The sequence below is a fragment of the Arachis hypogaea genome, chromosome 13 (assembly GCF_003086295.3).
Source record: "Arachis hypogaea cultivar Tifrunner chromosome 13, arahy.Tifrunner.gnm2.J5K5, whole genome shotgun sequence".
Lineage (NCBI taxonomy): Eukaryota > Viridiplantae > Streptophyta > Magnoliopsida > Fabales > Fabaceae > Arachis > Arachis hypogaea.
Genome location: NC_092048.1, coordinates 141,545,687 through 141,566,568, shown reverse-complemented (window position 1 = coordinate 141,566,568; position 20,882 = coordinate 141,545,687). Strand labels below are relative to the sequence as shown.

The following is a 20,882-nucleotide window of genomic DNA, read 5'->3' as shown; positions in this document are numbered from 1 at the left end:
GCCTAAATGGGTAGATTTGCAAGGTTTAACAACTATTGCATCATGCCATATTATTGCAAGATTTGCTTGCACTGATCAGGAATATATATTAGAACGAATGTGACCCCAACAACATCATTAGTGCATATGAAAAAATCCAATTGAATTATTGGGACCCCTCCTAACTAGGGCTTTTATATTATTCAACATGTAGTTATGTCACGTAAGAGTTCTCTGTTATGATCGTGATCATTGATAATTTTAGATAGTAATTACGACAATCCAAACAATAATAATAATAATCTGGGACCAAATTCTGTGAAAAGATGGCTTATCCGTAACTTTAATTTATTTGGTACTAATTAATAATAGCATGCTTTTATTTTTTGTTGTCCAGGTGCCCATGTGTAATTCCCTTGAGCATTAATATATACTAAATAATTAGTGTCACAAGCATCTTCTTTTCTTTTCTTTTCTCAATCTTAGCGGTATATGTCTTTATTTGCTTCTGTGTCTTATATGATAGGGTCACAACTTTAATCATGTTAAGAAGGAAAATTATAGGTTGCCCAAAATATCAATGTATGAGGTTAAAATTAAGAGAAAATGACAAAAAAAAGTCTTGACCTTTTATGTTAAAAATAAATAAATTTTTTATTAATCAAAAATACAAAAACATTGTTCATTTTTTAAAAAATGAGACATCCAAACTTTTTTGAGAGATCTATTTGTCCTTATATATATTTTGGATGGAAAAATTTAAATATCTTGCATTTTAAAAGATGAATGATGTTTTTGTATTTTCAATTATTGAGAGATTTATGTATTTTTAAATTAAAAAGTTAAGAATTTTTTTTGTCATTTTCTCTAAAATTAAAGATATAGATATAGATATTGAAAATAATCATGTCATATATATTAAGGGATAAGTACTTTTTTCGTCCCCAAGATCTAAGGTCAAAATCAAAATCGTTCCCGACCTTTTTTTATATTAAAATCATCCTCAACGTTACAAAACATTATAAAATCGTCGTTTTCTATTTTTTGGACCAAATTACCCTTAACTATTAATAAAAATTAAAAATAATATTGAAAAAAAACCCCACCCCCAACCCATCAACATTTCTTCGTCTCTCTCCTACCCCTCCCCCCCCTCCAATTTCCCTTCCTCCTACACCCAACCCATCAGCATTGGTAATAAAATGTTTATGAAAATTTTTATTATGCTGCAATAAAAATATTTATTTGATTATTTTATTGGTTAACTATTTTGTTAAAAAAGTGTGCAAATAAAATGACATATATCCAAATATATAATAATTAATTTAGGGACTAATTTTTAGTATTTATAGAATATTTTTATATGACAAATCATTCGATCCTTTTTTGTTTGTTATCTAAGCAAGATAACTTTGGAATTTATAGTTTAAGATATTACGACAAATGTCCGAGGAATTCATCATTTTATATAAAAAAATTAAATACAAGGATAGTTTAGTACTTTAGTTCCAAAAATTTTAATATTATATTGTCGGACTCATTTTTTAACATGTGTATGATTTTTGTCAAAAGAAATTATATTTATGAAGGAAGAAAAGAAAATTGTATATCAACAACATATTTTACACAACTTTACAAACCAAGCCTTAATCATAAGTTCACAACCTAATTTAACATACATTTTCTATAATAAGAAGTGTTAAGTACAGCAGGTTTTGTAATTTATAATTATTAATTAGTTATTATTAATATTTTTAATAGTATAAAATTATATAAAATTATTTAATTTTTTTAATAAAATATTAACTAAATTTTAATAAAAATACTATTCCACTAAACTTTTTTTTATATTTTTTTTATTATTTTCTATTTATGTTTACACCCATGTGCCATGCGTTGCTTTAAAGAAATAACCACGCTCTTTATTTCTTAAGCAAGATAATTGCGCTATATTACTTTTTTCATGCCAAGATCTGAGATCGAAATCAAAATCGTCCCCGATCTTTTTTTTATTATTAAAATCATCCTCAACGTTTAAAAACGCTTTAAAATTATCCTTTTCCGAATTTTTGGACCAAAATCCCCTCATCATCATCATTCTCCTACCACGCACCACCACCACCACCCTCCCTCACCGTAACCCCCCTCCCACCCCTCACCCCACTCCCTCTCCACTGTAACCCCTCCTCCCACTCCTCACCGGTCTACCCTTCCCCCTCCTCCTCCATTTCCCGCCCTCCCCTCCCCTTGTCCACCCCACCCCCTCCCCCAACCCCGGTCAGAAAGCAAAAGCAGGGGCGGCGGCGGGCTAGACGCAGGACGGCGGCGGCCTGAATGCGGGGCGGCTGCGGGATGGACGCGGGGTGGCGGCGGGTTGGGGTGATGGAGAGAGAGACGAAGAAATTGGGAGGGGGAGGAGAGAGATGAAGAAATGGGGTGGGGGTGGTTTTTTTTAATATTATTTTTAATTTTTATTAATAGTTAAGGGTATTTTGGTCCAAAAATTTGGAAAAGGATGATTTTAAATCGTTTTTAAACGTTGAGGATGATTTTAATAACAAAAAAAGGTCGGGGACAATTTTGATTTTGACCCCAGACCTTGGGGACGAAAAAAGTACTTATCCCTATATATATATATATATATATATATATATATATATACTACAAGAAAAGAGAGCTATTTTAACATGATATTTTTTAACAGCCATAGTTAAGTGTAAAAATTAATATATATTTTTGACAAATATAACAAATGTGAAATTCTCTATATTTTTTTGATAAATAATTTGATTGTAGAAAATTACTCTTCAATTTTGACATTCATTTATTTTCAACTTACTCCATTATTTCTTTTTTTCGTTAAGCTCCGTCAATTTTGGCATCACACTGCTCTCAGTTTGGGATCATATTACTCATTCTTCATATTCAAAATCTCAATTTATTCTTTAGTTTCAAGATCTCATCTCAGTTTTTGTTAAAAAATTTTGTTGGAAATTTTTTATGGTCAATAAGTGTCAAAAAATAGTATTTTTGACGGTTAATAAGTATCACAAAAAATATATTCTCAATTTTTTCTAACAAATTATTTTTTACGACCAATATTTATCAAAATAAGATTTAAACTTTTTTTACAATTACTTATATATTAAAAATACTATTTTCGACAAAACTTTTATTAACATATTTTCATAATTAAAATACTATCAAAATTTATTTTTTTTGACTATTTTTAATTTTTTTGACACATAATAATCATAAAAAATAGTCTATATTGTTGTAGTGATATATACACATTGTTTCTGATCAATGGTGGCTGAATTTCTGGCTTGTTTTATTATCAGCTACACTATTCATGCAATTTCACTTATTGATTTCATTAAAGGGGCATTTATTTTAAACATAAATAAATATATAATATATTTAAAGTTGAGATGTATGTATGTTATTTTATAAGTCATTAAAAACATGTTAATTAAAAAAATAAAGCGATGGATGGATTAATTATTGAAGAACATATTCAACTTATTATTACTAGTCAAGACCACACAATAATTTCTGATTGATTTGATTTGGTCCATTTCATCACTACTATAAATTTTTCAAACAATTTCTGCAAGTTAGGTTAGGTGATAATTTGAGTTGGAAATGTTGACATGAGAGAAAAGCTAATAATGGCTATAGAGTGCAGTCTATGTGTCCAGTTGAAAAGGAAAGTTGGGAAACCCCTCAAATTGATGACCTTTAATTTGGTTAAGAAACCACAACTCCTGCGCATTAAGCGCCAACAAATTAAAGAAGCATTCAATAATAAATAACAACATTTGCTTAGTCAAATGAAAAAAAACTTTCATTTACATACATGGCATTGAGATCTTTCCACGACCGAATCCGTGTGAATGTATCTTTTAATTTGTAGCTACCTATAATAATACTTATTACCAAGTATATATTTTGGTAAAATTTCATTTCATATTATTCCACATTGCACGTTTTGTGTAACTACCTTAGCTTGGTCCAACTCCACACACCACACTAAGGTAGTGTTTGATTGGTCTAACTCAGAGTGAGATTAGAGATCTGAAATTCAATATTATGTTTGTTGGTTAGAAATTAAAGTTAACATTTTAATCTTAAAATACAAAATTTTAATATACTTTTTGAAAGTAAAGATAGAAAAGATTTAAATTTCTAAAACTAGAAATTAAAACTTTAGTGACATACATTTTTTTTAAAAGTAGGGTAAACCTTAAATAATTTTATTTTCGATAAAAATACAGTTAAATTTCGTTATAGGCAAAAATACCCTTAAATAATTTAAAAACGCGATAAAAATGTCTAACATTAAATATGTATTCTAAAAAAGGCTTTAGAAATTGAATTTTGATTCGATTTTTTACTAGTATGATTAAAAAAATGAGATAGTTTTATCTTTAAAATTTGGTGATTTTCACTATGTATATATTTTTTTGTGATTTTTGTCAATAACTAATAATACTTTTAAAAAATAAAAAAAATATACTTAGTAAAAAATTACCAAATTTTAAGAATACAATATCTCATTTTTCTAATCATGCTTGCAAAAAATTACATCAAAATTCAATTTCTAAAGTATTTTTTGAGAAGTACATATTTAATGTTGAATATTTTTGTCACATTTTAAAATTATTTGAGAGCATTTTTGTCGATAGAAAAATTCGAATATATTTTTGTCAACGACAAAATTATTCAAGTGTATTTTTTTAGTAGTTTATCCTTAAACTATTTTTATTTAACTTTTTAAATTTTAAATTTACCCTATATCTTTATATCTACCTTAAACGAAATAGAATACTTATAGATAACTTAGTCCAATACATTTTAGTATTTTACACTAAATACAATATACTTTTATTATATCTCAAACATTATTGCTAGTTAATAGAGTCAACCCATGCGGGTGCCAAAATGGACCAAGACATATACTACATACAGAATCACACACTATTCTACATAATTTTAACCAATTTATTAGCATCCATGCAGGCCAAGAAGTGGGTATATTCCTATTTAATGTTGTCCTGCACTTGTTTTGAATTTGTATATAGTAGTGTTGTGTGTGAATGGATACAAATGTAGAAAAATAATTAACAATTTTTCTAAGGATGAAAACCAAAATAGTAACGAGCCATTGAGTTCATTAATACTTGGCTACGTCAGGGATAACATCATACACACGTAATGTTAAAAGTTATTGTGTCACATACTATATAAACAGCAAAACAATATTAATCTTAGAGAGCTTTCGATTTATGCCTGTCATTGGGATGAAGAGGACATAATAAAATTAAAAATAAATGGTGAATTAATTATTAGTTTTTTATTTAATTAAGGATATTGTAGCTTTCACATACAAATACGTCTTTTTCAGAGTTAAAAGTAAAGTTCCTTGTCTAGCTATAAGCGAGCACGATTAGCACAATTAAAATTAAAATTATAGGGTGTTGAAACATGAAATGGAATGCTTCATTGGATTCTCCGTCATTTTCCTTTAGTCTACTACACTACTCTTATCTTATGCTTGCATTCTTTCTCGTTCTTCCTCTTTTGTGTTTTCAAAGATAAAGATAATAATGATATATTATTTTTACAGAACTTTCATATAATGGTAAGCTTTTCTGTTTGATCAGTTTAAACAATAATTTGATAAATTAATTTAAATAAATAAATTATTCTAAGCATGTATGCAACTTTAATTTAATTTGATATATATTAGAAGCTAACCTACTCGGATACTCTAGCTGTTATATTATATTAGAGACTCTAAATAATGTAATTTTTTATTTGGAGCTACATTATGTAAAGACAGTGTTTTTTAATGGTGACATTGATAAAACGATGTATATGATACAATTAAAAAATTTTGTATTAGGCGATTCGAAATTTATAGTTTGTAAGTTAAAAAAATCTATTTATGGTCTCAAACAAGTTTTTCATCAATGGTATCATAAGCTTCATCAAATCATTATCTCATATAGTTTTGAGGTAAATATTATAAATGAATGTGTGTACTGCAAGTTTAATAGAAGTGTTGGGTAGATACTTAAACAATTCAGACATGGATCATTGAATAGATATTAAACACGTAATACCTTATCTGATGAAAACAAAAAATTACATGTTTATTTATGAGAGATAAAAAAAATTTAGAGATCATATAAAGACTATGAAAAAAGACACCACAAGTTAAACGATATATAGAAATATCAATGAGCTTTGAAAAAGACTCCTAAACTTTTAGACCTACTTTAAAAAGTAGTCAGATTAATTAATCAGCTTTTACTAATTAAAAGTTCGCAATTGTACTTTAATTACCTCAACTTTCAGATGGTTTAATTTTTCCAATCCAAAAGAAAAGAAATGATGACAAAGATTAATTAAGGACTGAAAATTAACACTTAATTATATTCTAATATATGTTTATAGTGTTGTTTTAATTAATTTACCAACACCGGGGCGGGTGACGTTGATGTTTCATTGTTTTGTTTTTTAATTAAAGTTGATATTAGTTGCTTAGATTGCTTCATAACAACGTTCGATCAGCATTGTGTATTTGGCCATATATTAGTAGCAATCTCTCTATATCTTGCTTTTGCTGATGTATCTGTCTTTACTAATCGGGTTTTAAGTTTTTTAATTATGATGATTAATTCTTAAAATAAAAGTAATTAATAAGATAGTATTGTGTAACAAAAAAATTAAAATAATAGATGAATATATAATAAGAATAAAGAACAGGGTATATAGATGCCAAAAGTTGTTGAAATGCTCCATTTCAATCTTAGCAAGTTGAAGTCATGTATTATAATTAAGGTTCCAAGAGAATGAATGATGGGATGGAGAACGTATAGATTGTGTGTTGCTGTCTTGAAATTACTGAAATAATGCGCTTCAATAAATGCCGTTTATTATTTTACACAAAAAGTTATTCTTTTTTTCGATTGTTGGGTTACAAATTTAACTTAAAAAAAGGAAAAAAGACAAAATAAATTCTATATCTTAGTTATATTTTTTTGTTATTAAGAATAATAATTAAGAATAAGACAACACTACTAATATAAAAATGTTCAAAATATAAAAATATCACATCTAATTCAAGGAGTAACACCAAATTAAAAAGTAAATTCTCTAACTAAATACTAGAGCTACAATAATTTTTGCTATATTGTCTCCACCTTTTATTGTAAATATGTAATATTCCCTCTCTATTACTAGATAAAAGACTACATTCCTATGATCAATGTCACATTTGTACACGAAAATTATTTTAGTGATCACATAACTTCTCATTAGTATCACAAGATTTTTCTATTCTCATTTTGATTATTGACAATTTTTTTTCAATTGTTGATGAATTTGAATTCCTTGTGTAAGGCATATTAAACCTTAATATTATTAAAACTTTACAGAAAAATTTTCAGTTTATTTCTTTTAAAATTTAGCCTCCGATAGTTGTCACTTTTTTCTTTGTCCCATCTCACAAAGATTGCTTCATTGATTTTAAAGACCACCCGTTCTAGAACTGCACTATACTCCTCCAGCAAGAATTGAACGGAAGTTTCAATGCACTCCGCCAAAACATTAACTCTAGAATCTGCATTTAAAAACTCACATAAAAGCACAGCAATATTATTCTCAGCATTCACAAGATAGCCACCACTGTCATACATTGTTTTGAAGCAACATATTCAGCACAAATTTATCAAAAAAAATTCATATTCAATGTTCACAGCTGGTCCTAAACTACTTGTAGTCCCTTGAATAATAGTTTATTACTCTTCCTTTTTTTTGTTAAGAATTTTTCATTCTTTTAGCTCGTACATAATAAACTTCCATTCATTCTCCCAGGGTATATCATTTCTTTCAAAAATAAATTAGTTTCTAATTCTCCATATCACCCATACTATTATAAACCAACAATTTATCTACTTTCTCCTTTCCACTCTCACCACCTCTTGCTCACACCAAGATTTAAAGAAACTCCTCACCCCTTTTGACTTAACCCATTTAATTCCCCCACAACCATAGCTTTATACCACAAACGAGTAACATAATTACAATAGATGAAAAGGTGATCGCTATATCCTCATCATTTAAATCATATAAAGCACAAATTACCTCATTTCCGTCCACCACATACATTAATTTGAGTTAGTCTTTTCGTCGTGTTGAGCTTGCCTAAGATAAGAAACCAGCCCATCATCTCTATCCTTGAAGGTATTGTTTCTCGCCAGATATTATCAAGTGTTTCAGAAAAGTTCAACACTTTTAACTTCACTAAAATGATGAACGACTTTATTAAAAAATTTCCATCCTCGGAACAACTTCAAATGAGTTTATCTTCTATATTTACATTTAAACAAATTTTTATAATAATACTAATAATTTTTCACAATATTTACACTCTCACTCAAAAAATGTCTCCTTTATTTTAGGTTTTAAATTCACTTAAAATCGTTCCAAAAACTACAATTAGCAATAATTTTTACTTGGACAGAAATCAAATAAAATCTTAAAAATTTCTCTCTCAACCTCAAATCATTCAACCACTTAATTTTAAACTGAGTTTTAACTTAAGTTAATAAGAGGATCTAGAATGATTATAAAAAGCACTATTACATTACATTTTGAATTAAATAAAAAACTTTTCTCCATTTCATTGATGAAGTTTATATATATATATATATATATATACTAGAATAGGCAATAATTATATAATTAAGCGGCGATGAAAAGTGACCGTGAAAAAATAAAAAAAATAATTTTTAAGAAATTTAAATTAAACATTTTAGTTTTTAATATATTTTTATTTTCTAAAACTCTTTAAAAATTATTTTTGTTAGACAAATTAATTTTTTATTATTTTAATAGAAGACTAATTTATATTAAAATATATTTTTTAAAAATATAATTGTTTTACAATAAAATTATTAGGAACTACTTATGGGTTAATCTATTTTATAAAAAAATTAAAAAATTTTCAGAAAATAAAAGTATACTAGATACTAAAGTAGTATCAAATCTAAAATTCTTAGAGAACTAATTTAATGTTTACCTGAATAAAAACGAACAAAGGTTAATTACAAGAGCATTACAGAAGTGTGACGTAGTAATTATCTTACAAGTTTCAATTAATGTAAACAGATACATATTTCAGGGAATGAACCCGAAATGAATATATATTATTTCAGGTCATTAGCATTATTTAGGCATATATGCGAAAGATCAAAGACACAAACAGTTACTTTATTATTCTTGTCACCACAAAGGAAAAGGGAGAAGAATAATGTGAGATTAAAGACGGAAGAAAAAGGGTTAAGTTCAACTCTTAAAGATATAATTTTGGGATTAATAAATTAAAGCTATCCAAATTCTATAGGGAGCTTCTAATTCTAGAGAGAAGAGGATGCCACCACATACACTCATTCTATTGAATCCAAAGTTGAAAGCGAAAGAGGTAACATATCTACAGAAATGGATAGAATATGGATGCCACCACGTACACTCATTCTATTTGGTATTTGTTATGGATAGAATATGAAATTAAAAGTACTAAACTTGGGATTTATTTATTTAACATTTTTTGAAACAACAATGCTAGGAACTAAAATGGTAGCAGTCAAAAATTAGTCAAATGTCTTTGGATAAATTCAAAACTTCTATGTGGATGGTATTTATGCTAGATATTAGAATATTTTTTCTATTAAATATTAGAATGTTTCTTTTTCATACTAAATAGATGTTTTTTATATATATTTTATAAATTTTTTTATATACTAAAAATTGAAATTGTTAAAAGCAAAATTTCGTAATTTTCATCCCTAATTTTCCAACCTATCATTTAAAATTTTAATTTAAGATGAGAAATAATTAATATCAAATATTATAAATTAAAAATAAATAAAATTAATTAAATATAATTATAAATTAATTAAATTATTTATTTTTTGGCTCATCACCTCTTCGTTCATATACTTTTTCTTTTTGAAAAAGAATGGAATCGAGTAAATATAATATACCGTGTGGACTGTTTGACTCTCCAAGAAGAAGTAGTTGAACCAACTTAAGTACCTTTATTTTATATTATTTTCATTTGCTTCTTTTTAGAATAAGCTATCTTGAGTCTTGAGAATTGAAATCTAATCAAATTAAATGAAATTATATAGGATTGAACCTCCAGAAGTAAAATTACGCTTTAACCATAAATTGCTAATACTTTGAAGGGGTTAAAGAATGCAAATGCAATCGTATCATTTTGCGGTTGTTAAATCTCCACACACAACAACGTAACGTTTAATACAGATAGATATAGTGGAAACATAGAATGTGATGATCCAGCATTCTGCTTCATCTAATTTGTTATAATAATACTCTATTTGAACAAGCTGTGTTCATAATGGACTTTCCAACTTTGACAATTGACACAATCCATCAGCATGATTGACTTGGAAAATTGTTTTGAGTTTACTTCCACCGTGCTTCTTCCAAAAGTAAGGAAATGAATCATCATCTTCTAATTAAAGCATATTACACTACAACTTAGGAGGATAATAAGGTTGTTTTTCTTTCCATATAGGTACACCGTACACTACATCTTGAAACTTCTCTGCCTACCTTCAAAAACTACACTACAACTTTAATTGTCACTTGTACAGCAAGCAACACTAGCTATAGCGATTTATAGCAAATTCCATATTAGTATTAGACTAATTAATGCTTACTGTATAGGGTCAGGCTAATTAAGGCAGGGGCAATTAAAATTAGAGTTATGCTACGTGTACACTAAAATCAGCTACCAAGCTATCCGTAATACATGTTAAAATACAAATATATATTGAAAATAAATTAAATCACACATGTATTTATACACAAATATATTGATGGCTAATTTTGATGTACAGATAGTATTTTTATCAAAATTAATCACTTTAAAGTATGGGCCTTCAATCAAATCAAATATCTAAGTGATGAGTCATGTGGACCAAATTTAAAGACTATCAATGTGTATACAAAGACATGTTCATCTCTTAATACCTTGATCTGTTACTATTGCTTTGGCTTGCACGTGACTAATGGGCAATTCCATTCTTTTAATTTTTGTGGTGTGGAGAGAAGAAATAAAAAAGAGTATGTTCCACACTCTCATAATTAAATGACTAGAAAGTAGAAACAATTCCAATACTCTTCAACTTTATATCTTACATACCACCATACTTCAAATATAAATACAACATATATAGCTTCACCAATCACCACAAACCTAACCAACAACAATGTCACACTTAACAATAATAATCCTACTCCTATTTTTATCAAGAACAAGTTCAGATTCAATTCAAGAAAGCTTTGTACGCTGCTTACACGTGAATTCGGACAAATCATTCCCATTTGATGCATCAATATACACTCAAAACAATGCATCATTCACAACGGTTCTTGATTCCTCAGCACAGAACCTAAGGTTCTTGGTGCCTTCAGCACCCAAACCTTCCTTCATTTTCACACCAAACACTGAGTCTCACGTCCAAGCAGCCGTCATCTGCGCCAAGAAGCTTAACATCCACCTCCGAGTGCGAAGCGGCGGCCATGACTACGAAGGCATGTCCTACGTTTCGGAGATCGAAACGCCTTTCATGGTCGTAGACTTGGCCAAGCTTCGCGCCATAAACGTTGACATCAAGAGCAACACGGCTTGGATTCAAGCCGGCGCCACCATCGGCGAAGTTTACTACAGAATTTACCAGAAGAGCTCTGTTCATGGCTTCCCTGCAGGACTCTGCACAAGCTTAGGTGTTGGAGGACACATCACCGGAGGTGCATACGGTTCCATGATGAGAAAATTCGGCCTCGGCGCCGATAACGTCCTCGACGCTCGAATGGTGGACGTTAACGGCAGGATTCTTGACAGAAGATCCATGGGGGAAGATCTGTTTTGGGCCATAAGAGGAGGAGGTGGTGGAAGCTTTGGAATCCTTCTATGGTGGAAGATAAAGCTGGTTGAAGTGCCTCCAACAGTTACGGTTTTCACAGTTCCAAGAACACTTGAACAAGGTGGAACGAAGCTTCTTCATAGGTGGCAGGAAGTAGCACCTTCCATTGATGAAAACCTCTTCATTAGAGTTATAATCCAACCTTCAAATGTGGGAAACACAACGAAAAGAACAATCACAACCGCTTACAATGCTCTCTACCTTGGTGGAGCAAGGAAGCTCCTTGAGGTGATGCAGAAGAGCTTCCCTGAACTGGGATTAACCGCCAAAGATTGCAAGGAAACAAGTTGGATCAAATCTATTATGTACATTGCAGGGTATCCAGACAACACTCCCCCTCAAGTTCTTCTCCAGGGGAAGTCAACTTTCAAGAATTACTTCAAGGCCAAGTCTGATTTCGTGAGGCAGCCGATCCCGGTGGCCGGCCTCCGCGGCTTGTGGCAGAGGATGATGCAGGAGGAGAGCCCCTTGATGATATGGAACCCCTATGGTGGAAAGATGAGTGAGTTCTCAGAGTCTCATATTCCATTCCCTCACAGGAATGGAACACTATTCAAGATTCAGTATGTGACTTTGTGGCAGGATGGAAAGGAGAATGCTGGAAAGCACATTGATTGGTTGAGGGATCTTTACACTTACATGGGTGCTTATGTGTCTAAGTCACCAAGGGAAGCTTATGTGAACTATAGAGATCTTGATTTGGGGATGAATTCCAAGAGCAGAACAAGCTTCAAGCAAGCTAGCAACTGGGGTTATAGGTATTTCAAGGGTAACTTCAAGAGATTGGTTAAGATCAAGACAAAGGTTGATCCTGGTAACTTCTTCAGGCATGAACAGAGTATTCCACCTCTTCCTTACTGATGCAACTCTATAAATTGGCTCACTTTAGAGGGAATAATTAAGGATAAATGTTGTAAGATACTGATGGAAGTGTTTCAAGTGTTTGATGTGTTTTGTGATTGTGTATGTGACAACATTATAGGTGACTGTGTATTAGTACTAAAGCTTTCATTTTGTCTTTGGTATGATTCATCAAGTGTGTTTCATGAAAAACAAATATAAAGTTGGGCAGAATAGTCCTGCATGCTTTCTTATACAATTATTTGCTCTATATTGTTAATTAATATACAAATTTTTAGAAGCATGAAATATATAAAATAGTGAAAATTTAAAACTGCAGAAAGTGTCACTAATTTATAGACACAGGCAAAATATTATATGGTTAAGATTTAGACATGAAAACAATTGAAAACTAATAAGTTTGCTACGTGATCCAACAGAATGCTAACTTTCGCTGAAAAAAGAAAGGAAATTCATAGTTTCATGAATGCTTAGGCAATCATAGACATTCAAGGCATGAATTTTAACAATTCTTCAAAGTCTCGGCCGTTTTCACAATTTAGGGGTCAACAGATATGGGATATAATCAAAATTTCGATCCGATTCACACTAAAATTATCGGATCAGATCGGATTCAATATCCGTCGTTTTTAAGTTTGGATCCGATCCGATTCACTCCACACATTTGCGGATCGAATCGGATATCGAATATATCCGCAAAATACAAAAATATTTTTAACAGGTTATTTTTATTAAAAAATATCAATAAAATTTATTTTTTTATTTTTTTAAATATATTTATTTTTAAAATAATATTAAACATATTTTTTTTAAATAATAAATTAAAATAATACAGTATATATGATAATTATTAGTTAAAATAAAACATAAAAAATATTTACTTATTTATTTAGTTATTTTTACAAATACGCGAATATGCAGATACCTATACAAAATCTGTTATCCGATTCTATTTATGTGCCGATCATATCCGATCCGATCCGATAACCTTACGGATCGAATCGATCCATGAACACCCCTATCACAATTTCCTTCTTCTTCTTCTCGTTTTTTAATCAGTTGAGAGGGCTAAAGGCCCAACGAACACTAAGAAGAAACATGTTCGTTAACATGTTCTTGTTGTTGGACGAGGCGTCTGAAGCCCAATATTGAGTCTCCAAGAAGAAAAATTGATAGGTACATTACCATCTCTTTTAAAGGGAAAAAAATGGGATAAAAAAACTCATAGCAGTTTTAACATTTGGGTAGGGTAGGTTTTGGGAATCTATTTTGTATTGGGCTGGCCGGCTGGGGCATGTTTGGTTGTACCTGGCCTTGACCAAAACTCCAAAAGGAAGAAAACACTTCTCCTTTTCTTAATCCGCTGTGCGTGTTGCCGTGTTTGACAAATGACTCCGATGACTTATTCATGTTTGTTGACTTTTAAGGAAAAGAAACAGTGGCATCCATTATGTTAAATTATTCGATTAAAGTTGGTGTGTTTTTTATAAGATTATTGTTGTCTGTTGATGTTGTATTAATAAAAATTGACTTCTGAAGGCTCACAAAAAAAATTATTTAAACAATCAATAAAGTATTATTGAAGATTTGATGGGAATATTCACATAAAGATAAGTTCTTAAAGGAGTCAAAGTTTATCAGATAATGTTAAGATACTACATTTTATGAAATCAAAATGAATCTCATATCATTAATTTTACTTTATAAACATAATTATTACTCCATCAACTTTATCTAAATGTATGTAAAGATAATTAGTGACGCTTATTTCTTGTTTCTTATCAAGATTTCTCTCCAGTCTCCACAAAGTATGGGTCCTTCGGCCCTCACATGTCCCCCAAAAAAATCACACATTGTCATCTTTTTATCCCTACCTAACATGCTAAAGAAATTAGTGTAGTTTCCTTTGAAACTTCTTGACATACAAAAATGGCACGTGGAGCTGGTCTTACGCTAGGATATTCAGTTCTATCTATCTCACCTATATTATTATCCTTGCTTTAAGCAAAGCGACTTCTATGATTGATCTTTCAGAGCTTGATTGGCGCGCAAATGTATATAAATAATATAATACCAACGATGCATGTGTATTGGTTGTAGATATTTCAGAATGTGATTCCTTCCTTCTTCATATTGCAACCACAAAAATATTTTTAAAGAAAGAAACTATAATTTATATAATAATAAACTATACACTTAGCTACAAGCTAAGCTATATTTACAATGACCATAAGAGTGGATTGCCCATATTAGAGAAATGATTATCCGCATCATGAGATAGTTTCTGGTGTGAATTGTATTCAAATAAACTAATATTCTTTCCACCTTGTCATAATTTCAACTACAGCACTGCAACTGGACCTAAATAAAATAGAAATACCACTTAGTATATGAATATGACGTGTACATTAGCTAACATACACGTATATTACCACTATAAAACCAGCATTGGCAACCAGTATTCTTTAAAAACAAGACAAGAGAGGAGAAGATTAGAGCATTATTATGGAGTCTTACTCTTTTAGGCCCTTCTTGTCAAGTTTTCTGATTCTGTTGTCAATTTCACTCACTAACTCAATTCCAATTCAAGAAGCTTTCAACCATTGTGTAACACTCCATTCTCAAACCCCAAATGAATTTCCCAGTGCAGTGTACACTCGTAACAATGCTTCCTACACTTCTATCCTTGAATCCACTGCTCAGAACCTAAGGTACTTGCTACCCTCACTGCCAAAACCAGAATTCATATTCACACCATTCCATGACTCACAAGTCCAAGCTGCAGTGATTTGCGCCAAACAGCTTGGTATTCACATGAGGGTGAGAAGTGGAGGCCATGACTACGAAGGCCTCTCTTATGTTTCTTTCATAGAGAAGCCATTCATGATCCTAGACTTGGTCAAGCTCCGCGAGATCAACGTTGATATCGCGCAGAACACGGCTTGGATTCAAGCCGGTGCCACCGTTGGCGAAGTTTATTACAGAATTGCAGAGAAGAGCGCAGTGCATGGCTTCCCTGCAGGGCTTTGCACAACCCTGGGAATTGGCGGTCACATAACAGGGGGTGCATATGGTTCTATGATGAGAAAGTATGGCCTTGGAGCCGACAATGTCCTCGATGCTCGAATCGTGGATGCCAACGGCAGGATTCTGGACAGAGCAGCCATGGGAGAGGACTTGTTTTGGGCAATCAGAGGTGGTGGTGGAGGCAGCTTTGGAGTTATCCTCTGGTGGAAGATCAAGCTGGTTCCAGTGCCGGAAACCGTGACAGTTTTTACGGTTACCAAGAGCTTAGAACAAGGAGCAAACAAGATTCTGTATAGGTGGCAGGAGGTGGCACCAAGCATTGATGAGAATCTGTTCATCAGAGTTTTGATTCAAACAGCCAACGGAAGCCTTCCGGGGCGCAGAACCGTGACAACTTCTTACAATGCTCTCTTCCTTGGCAGTGCTAACACGCTCCTCCAAGTGATGAAGCAGAGTTTCCCTGAATTGGGATTGACAAAAAATGACTGTGTAGAAACCAGCTGGATCAAATCTGTTCTTTACATTGCTGGATTCCCCAGTGGAACTGCTCCTGAAGTTCTGCTCCAAGCAAAATCAACATCCAAGGCTTACTTCAAAGCAAAATCTGATTTCATCAGGCAAGTCATCCCCGAGAATTCGCTAAACTCGCTATGGAAGATTTTCCTGCAGGAAGATGGGCCTCTCATGATTTGGAATCCCTGTGGAGGAATGATGGGGAGGATTCCGGAATCTGCCACGCCTTTCCCTCATAGGCAAGGAACTCTCTACAAGATTCAGTATGTAACTGGATGGCTTGATGGAGAGAAGAGCATGGCAAGGCATATGAACTGGATCAGAAGATTTTACTACTTTATGGCTCCTTATGCTTCAAAATATCCAAGGGAAGCTTATGTTAACTACAGGGATCTTGATATTGGGATGAACCACCAGAATACCACAAGCTTCTCAAAGGCTTCTATTTGGGGATTCAAATATTTCAAGAACAACTTCCTCAGACTAGTACAGGTCAAGACTAAAGTTGATCCATCTAATTTCTTTAGGCATGAACAGAGTATCCCTCCATTCCACACTAAGAGATGGTAGAAGCCAACAACTTTGAATTATTCCTATGCATATTTGCTTTCTGTGTAAACTCAGTTTCCAAATAATTACACCTCACTTCCATTTGTGTGCCACTACGAATTTTGTCAATTATAACAAGTGTATTGACCAAAGTGATATATAACTTATATTATTCTCACATTTCATAAAACTCAACCTTTCAGGCGCACTGAAAGATCACCAAAAACAGCAGCAGCCAACACTATGTTGCACTGACCTGTGAGATTAAGTTTCCTTTGTTTTTGACATTTCTTAATTCATCTTTAGGAAAAGTATATCCACTTGCCTACCATGATATTAGTAAATAATGTGGCGTATCCCTATTTGATGTGACATGCAATCTCACGATCTATAAGACTTTGGTCTAGTATTTAATTTTGAATTGACATTGGCAGTGGTTGAATATAATGACAGCCTGCTTCGCTATACTATTATCATTATCAATGGGAAACAGTGCAATCATTTCATTTGAAAATGTGAGACACCGAATGTTTGCTGGCTTCAGACCTTGCTTGGTCAATGTTTTAATACTCTATTTCAAAATAAAAAAGATATATGCACAGGAAGGGAGAGAATTTTGAGCCACAAAAACTTGATACATATCAAATTTTACAGGCTGATAGAAGGTGGAGAGTTAACCCTCATAAGCATTAATTAATTACACAATGAAAAGCATTAGATGTTTATGTATTGTCTGAAACCCTGAGTTCACTATCATCTTAACGAATGCAGAAATATGCAAGTTCTGACAATGACTTAACTACTTTTGGAATCTCCCTTTACAGAAGGAGGAAGGGTTCCGAAAACGACATCCCATAGCGGTGAGGTGATCCCAAAACCATAGTTGGAGATCCGATAGTGATGATTCAAGTGGTACTTCTGCAAACACAGAACCAATGAAATATTATTTGTGTTGTTTCTTCCTTACAAGACTTGTGTACTTCAATTTGTAATTTTGAAAAGGAGTGATGCCTTGAGGATTTATGAAATCAAATTTTACCTTGAGCATTTTGGGAGCATCAGACTTTGGTTGACCATGGTGCAAATAGTAATGTGTGCAATCGTACATGACGTATCCCAACAAAAGGCCTCCGAAAATAGCAGGAGCAGTTGTTGGAGTGCTGAAAAGCTTCACAATGTTCCACAACTGCGATTCAAGAAGCAAGTATCTCAAAATGTCACCGATTTTGAGGGAGTGATTAATCATTCTATAAATAAAAAGAGGAAGAAGATATAGTTACCGGGACAGCAAACATGGCGGCAGCTGCTGGAGGGAAAACGAGTCTGAGGTGATCCATGGGGTGTTTATGGTGGCAGCCATGGAGAAGATAATGGAAGGTATTTCCCCTGTAAACAAAGGAAATGAATGAGACGAGACGAGACGAGATGAGATGAGATGAGATGAGATGTGAGGAGAAAATGCAAACCAGTAAGAGGTGGTTTTGACGTGGAAAAGGAAGCGATGCAAAAGGTACTCGGCGAGGGTCCAGGCTAAGAGGCCAATGAGGATGAGCTGGGAAATATTAGAAGGAGGGACGCCCATGGTGAGGGAGTTGTGAATGAAGAATAAGGCGACGGGTATCCATACAATTGGGATGGCGTACCAGGGAGTGCGCGTGAAGAACTCCAGAAAATTGCTGTGGAAGAAGCGGGGGCCTTCCTTTCCCAGAATTGGATCGTGAACCCACTCTTCGTATCCATCTCCAAGATGTCCCACCTGGAACACCAGCGGCTTCTTCAAATCAACCTTCACCATCTTCCAAGATTCTCTCTCTCCTCGCGCGCCACAGAGAGAGACACAGAGAGAGCCAGAATGCCAGATCTCGCTCTCTCTATTTAGACGCCTTCCCACGCCCAAATCTGGACACACTGTTATTACCGTTCATAAACTTTCCCTTCTTAATTCAATTGTGATGGACAATAACCTCCTCTTTACCACTTCTTTCGACAGCCTCCTCCCATATTGGCCCAATCTTTACGCATATTAACTTCTTCATTATTGGGCCCGGGCCCATTTCAATACCCAAAAGAATGTTATGTATATTCACTAAACTCATTTACATTTACATTTACATGTAAAATCTCAAAAGCATCTTAAAAAGAAAACACGACGCCAGTGTAAGTACGAGTGCTGCCAAACGACCCATTAAGAGCCCACCAAGTACTGTCACTAACACAATGACGTGTCCCCATGAACAACACTTCCCAACTTCATGGATTCTAATCACACCTTCCTCCCCTTCTTCTTCTTCTTCTTCAACCCAAGTCATGATCATTCCATTACTATCGTCAACCTCCTCCTCTCTTGAACACTTGTCTTCTTCCCCACTCCTTCGAGACTCACCTTCACTCTCTTTACTTCTCTTTCTCAAAGAGCTTCTCCACTTTTTAGGCACCAGTTTCTTCACCCCCTTCCATGTAAACCTAATACTTCGGCTACCTTCTTCACATGAATCCGCAACATCCTCCAACCATTTCTTTTCACAACAATCACCAACCTCGCTTCTGCTTTCACTTTCAACAACCTCAACAGTATCATTCAACAACATCAATCCAACGCCGCCACCACCCGCTACTTCTTCACAGTGATCCTCTTTCTTGCTTTTCAATTTCATCAGTTTCTGAAACCAAACACAATTACAAACCGTTGCGGTAAAAGGCTCCATTTTTATACCCACGGTTCTCCACCACCCAACGAAACGTTTCCCCACGTTTTCAAGAAACAGAAGCGTAACTGCCGACACGGTTATCCCAACGGTAAGCTTCATCACGCTGCTAATCAAAACCACCACCAGGAACAACGCCTTCCACTTCACGGACGATGCAAGAACAGATTTTGAATACGACTCACACCCGCATTCGCCGACCCGAATTACCTCTTCCGAGCCCGATACCCCGCCGTCATCTCCACCGTCGTTCACAGTCACCAGCGGTGTCAAACTCGGAGCGTGGGCCCGAACCACGGATAAATCGCCTGAACTTGATGTCTCCGGCACAGGAGATAGCACCGGCGTGGAGGGCGGTGGCGGTGGAGGATCGTAGATACCGGGTTGAAGAGGTCTCTTTGACTTGGTTCTTGTGAAGCGGCTTCGGTTCTTGACGAAGAGATCGATGAGGGAGGTGGGGAATCCGGTTTCGACGACGAGGGAGCCACCGCGCCTTGGAGATTGAAGGTCGGCAACGATTTGAGATATTCTTGTTACCCTGTTCTTCTTCCATGGGAACGGCATGGTTCTCAGGCTCCTTCCCCCTCTGCTACTCAACCGCTTTCTATTTCTTTTTCTTCCGTTTTGGATGAGAAGCAGAAATTAAATGAAAAGAAAAAATAAAGGGGGCCGAAAAAGAAAGAGAGTGATGGAAAGTGGGTTGTGAAAGAAATTAAGATCGTTTTTATAGCGTGAAAGTGAAAGAGAAAGATAAAGAGAGTGAAAGAGAGAGGTTGCTGAAGGCGCGTGATGCAGTTGGTGTGGGTTGAATGCTATGGCCACCGTTACTATGTGGCGTGCGTTACTTTATTCATTTCATAATTAATTGCTTCATTTATGGACTATTAATACCACTACTAACCCATATTTTATCTCTTCTTATTTTGCGTTGGTTTTCCTTCGTTGGAACTTGGAATCTAAAAGAAGGATGAAATGCATGCTACTAGTATTTTCTAATAAGAAAGATAAATATGAGTGTGGCACGTCAAGCATATGCATATTACTGAGTTTAAAGGAAGAAAACAATTAACTATTAACTAGGCCAATAATAATATCTAAATATAGATATAGATATACAATTTGGCATTTAGCTTTGCAATTTCAGTTTTGTTCTTATACTGAGAGCGACTTCTTGTTTGCTCTATCAGCCACCTAACCCACCCCACTCGTTTTCAATCTCTAT

At 33.5% G+C, this 20,882-nt stretch overlaps 4 protein-coding genes across 4 annotated transcripts; 2 read left to right on the top strand and 2 right to left on the bottom strand.

Moving 5' to 3' along the window:
* Positions 1–11,142: 11,142 nt before the first annotated feature.
* LOC112792364 (monolignol oxidoreductase AtBBE-like 13) lies at positions 11,143–13,104 on the top strand. Its single transcript, XM_025835570.3, has one exon. It carries the CDS (start codon positions 11,289–11,291, stop codon positions 12,864–12,866), a length of 1,578 nt encoding a protein of 525 aa, XP_025691355.1. The 5' UTR covers positions 11,143–11,288; the 3' UTR covers positions 12,867–13,104.
* Positions 13,105–14,959: 1,855 nt separating this feature from the next.
* Positions 14,960–17,068, top strand: LOC112792360 (berberine bridge enzyme-like 26). Its single transcript, XM_025835565.3, has one exon. The coding sequence runs from the start codon at positions 15,372–15,374 to the stop codon at positions 16,974–16,976; it is 1,605 nt and encodes a 534-aa protein (XP_025691350.1). The 5' UTR covers positions 14,960–15,371; the 3' UTR covers positions 16,977–17,068.
* A 501-nt stretch (positions 17,069–17,569) lies between these two features.
* LOC112792363 (dihydroceramide fatty acyl 2-hydroxylase FAH1) lies at positions 17,570–20,225 on the bottom strand. The gene is made up of 4 exons (XM_025835569.3): positions 18,422–20,225; positions 18,236–18,341; positions 17,995–18,141; positions 17,570–17,873 (listed from the first exon to the last, which is right to left on the bottom strand). Exons 1-4 carry the CDS (start codon positions 18,748–18,750, stop codon positions 17,751–17,753), a joined length of 705 nt encoding a protein of 234 aa, XP_025691354.1. The 5' UTR covers positions 18,751–20,225; the 3' UTR covers positions 17,570–17,750.
* On the bottom strand, positions 19,015–20,224 carry LOC112792362 (uncharacterized). The gene has a single exon (XM_025835568.3). It carries the CDS (start codon positions 20,222–20,224, stop codon positions 19,064–19,066), a length of 1,161 nt encoding a protein of 386 aa, XP_025691353.1. The 3' UTR covers positions 19,015–19,063.
* Positions 20,226–20,882: the final 657 nt, after the last annotated feature.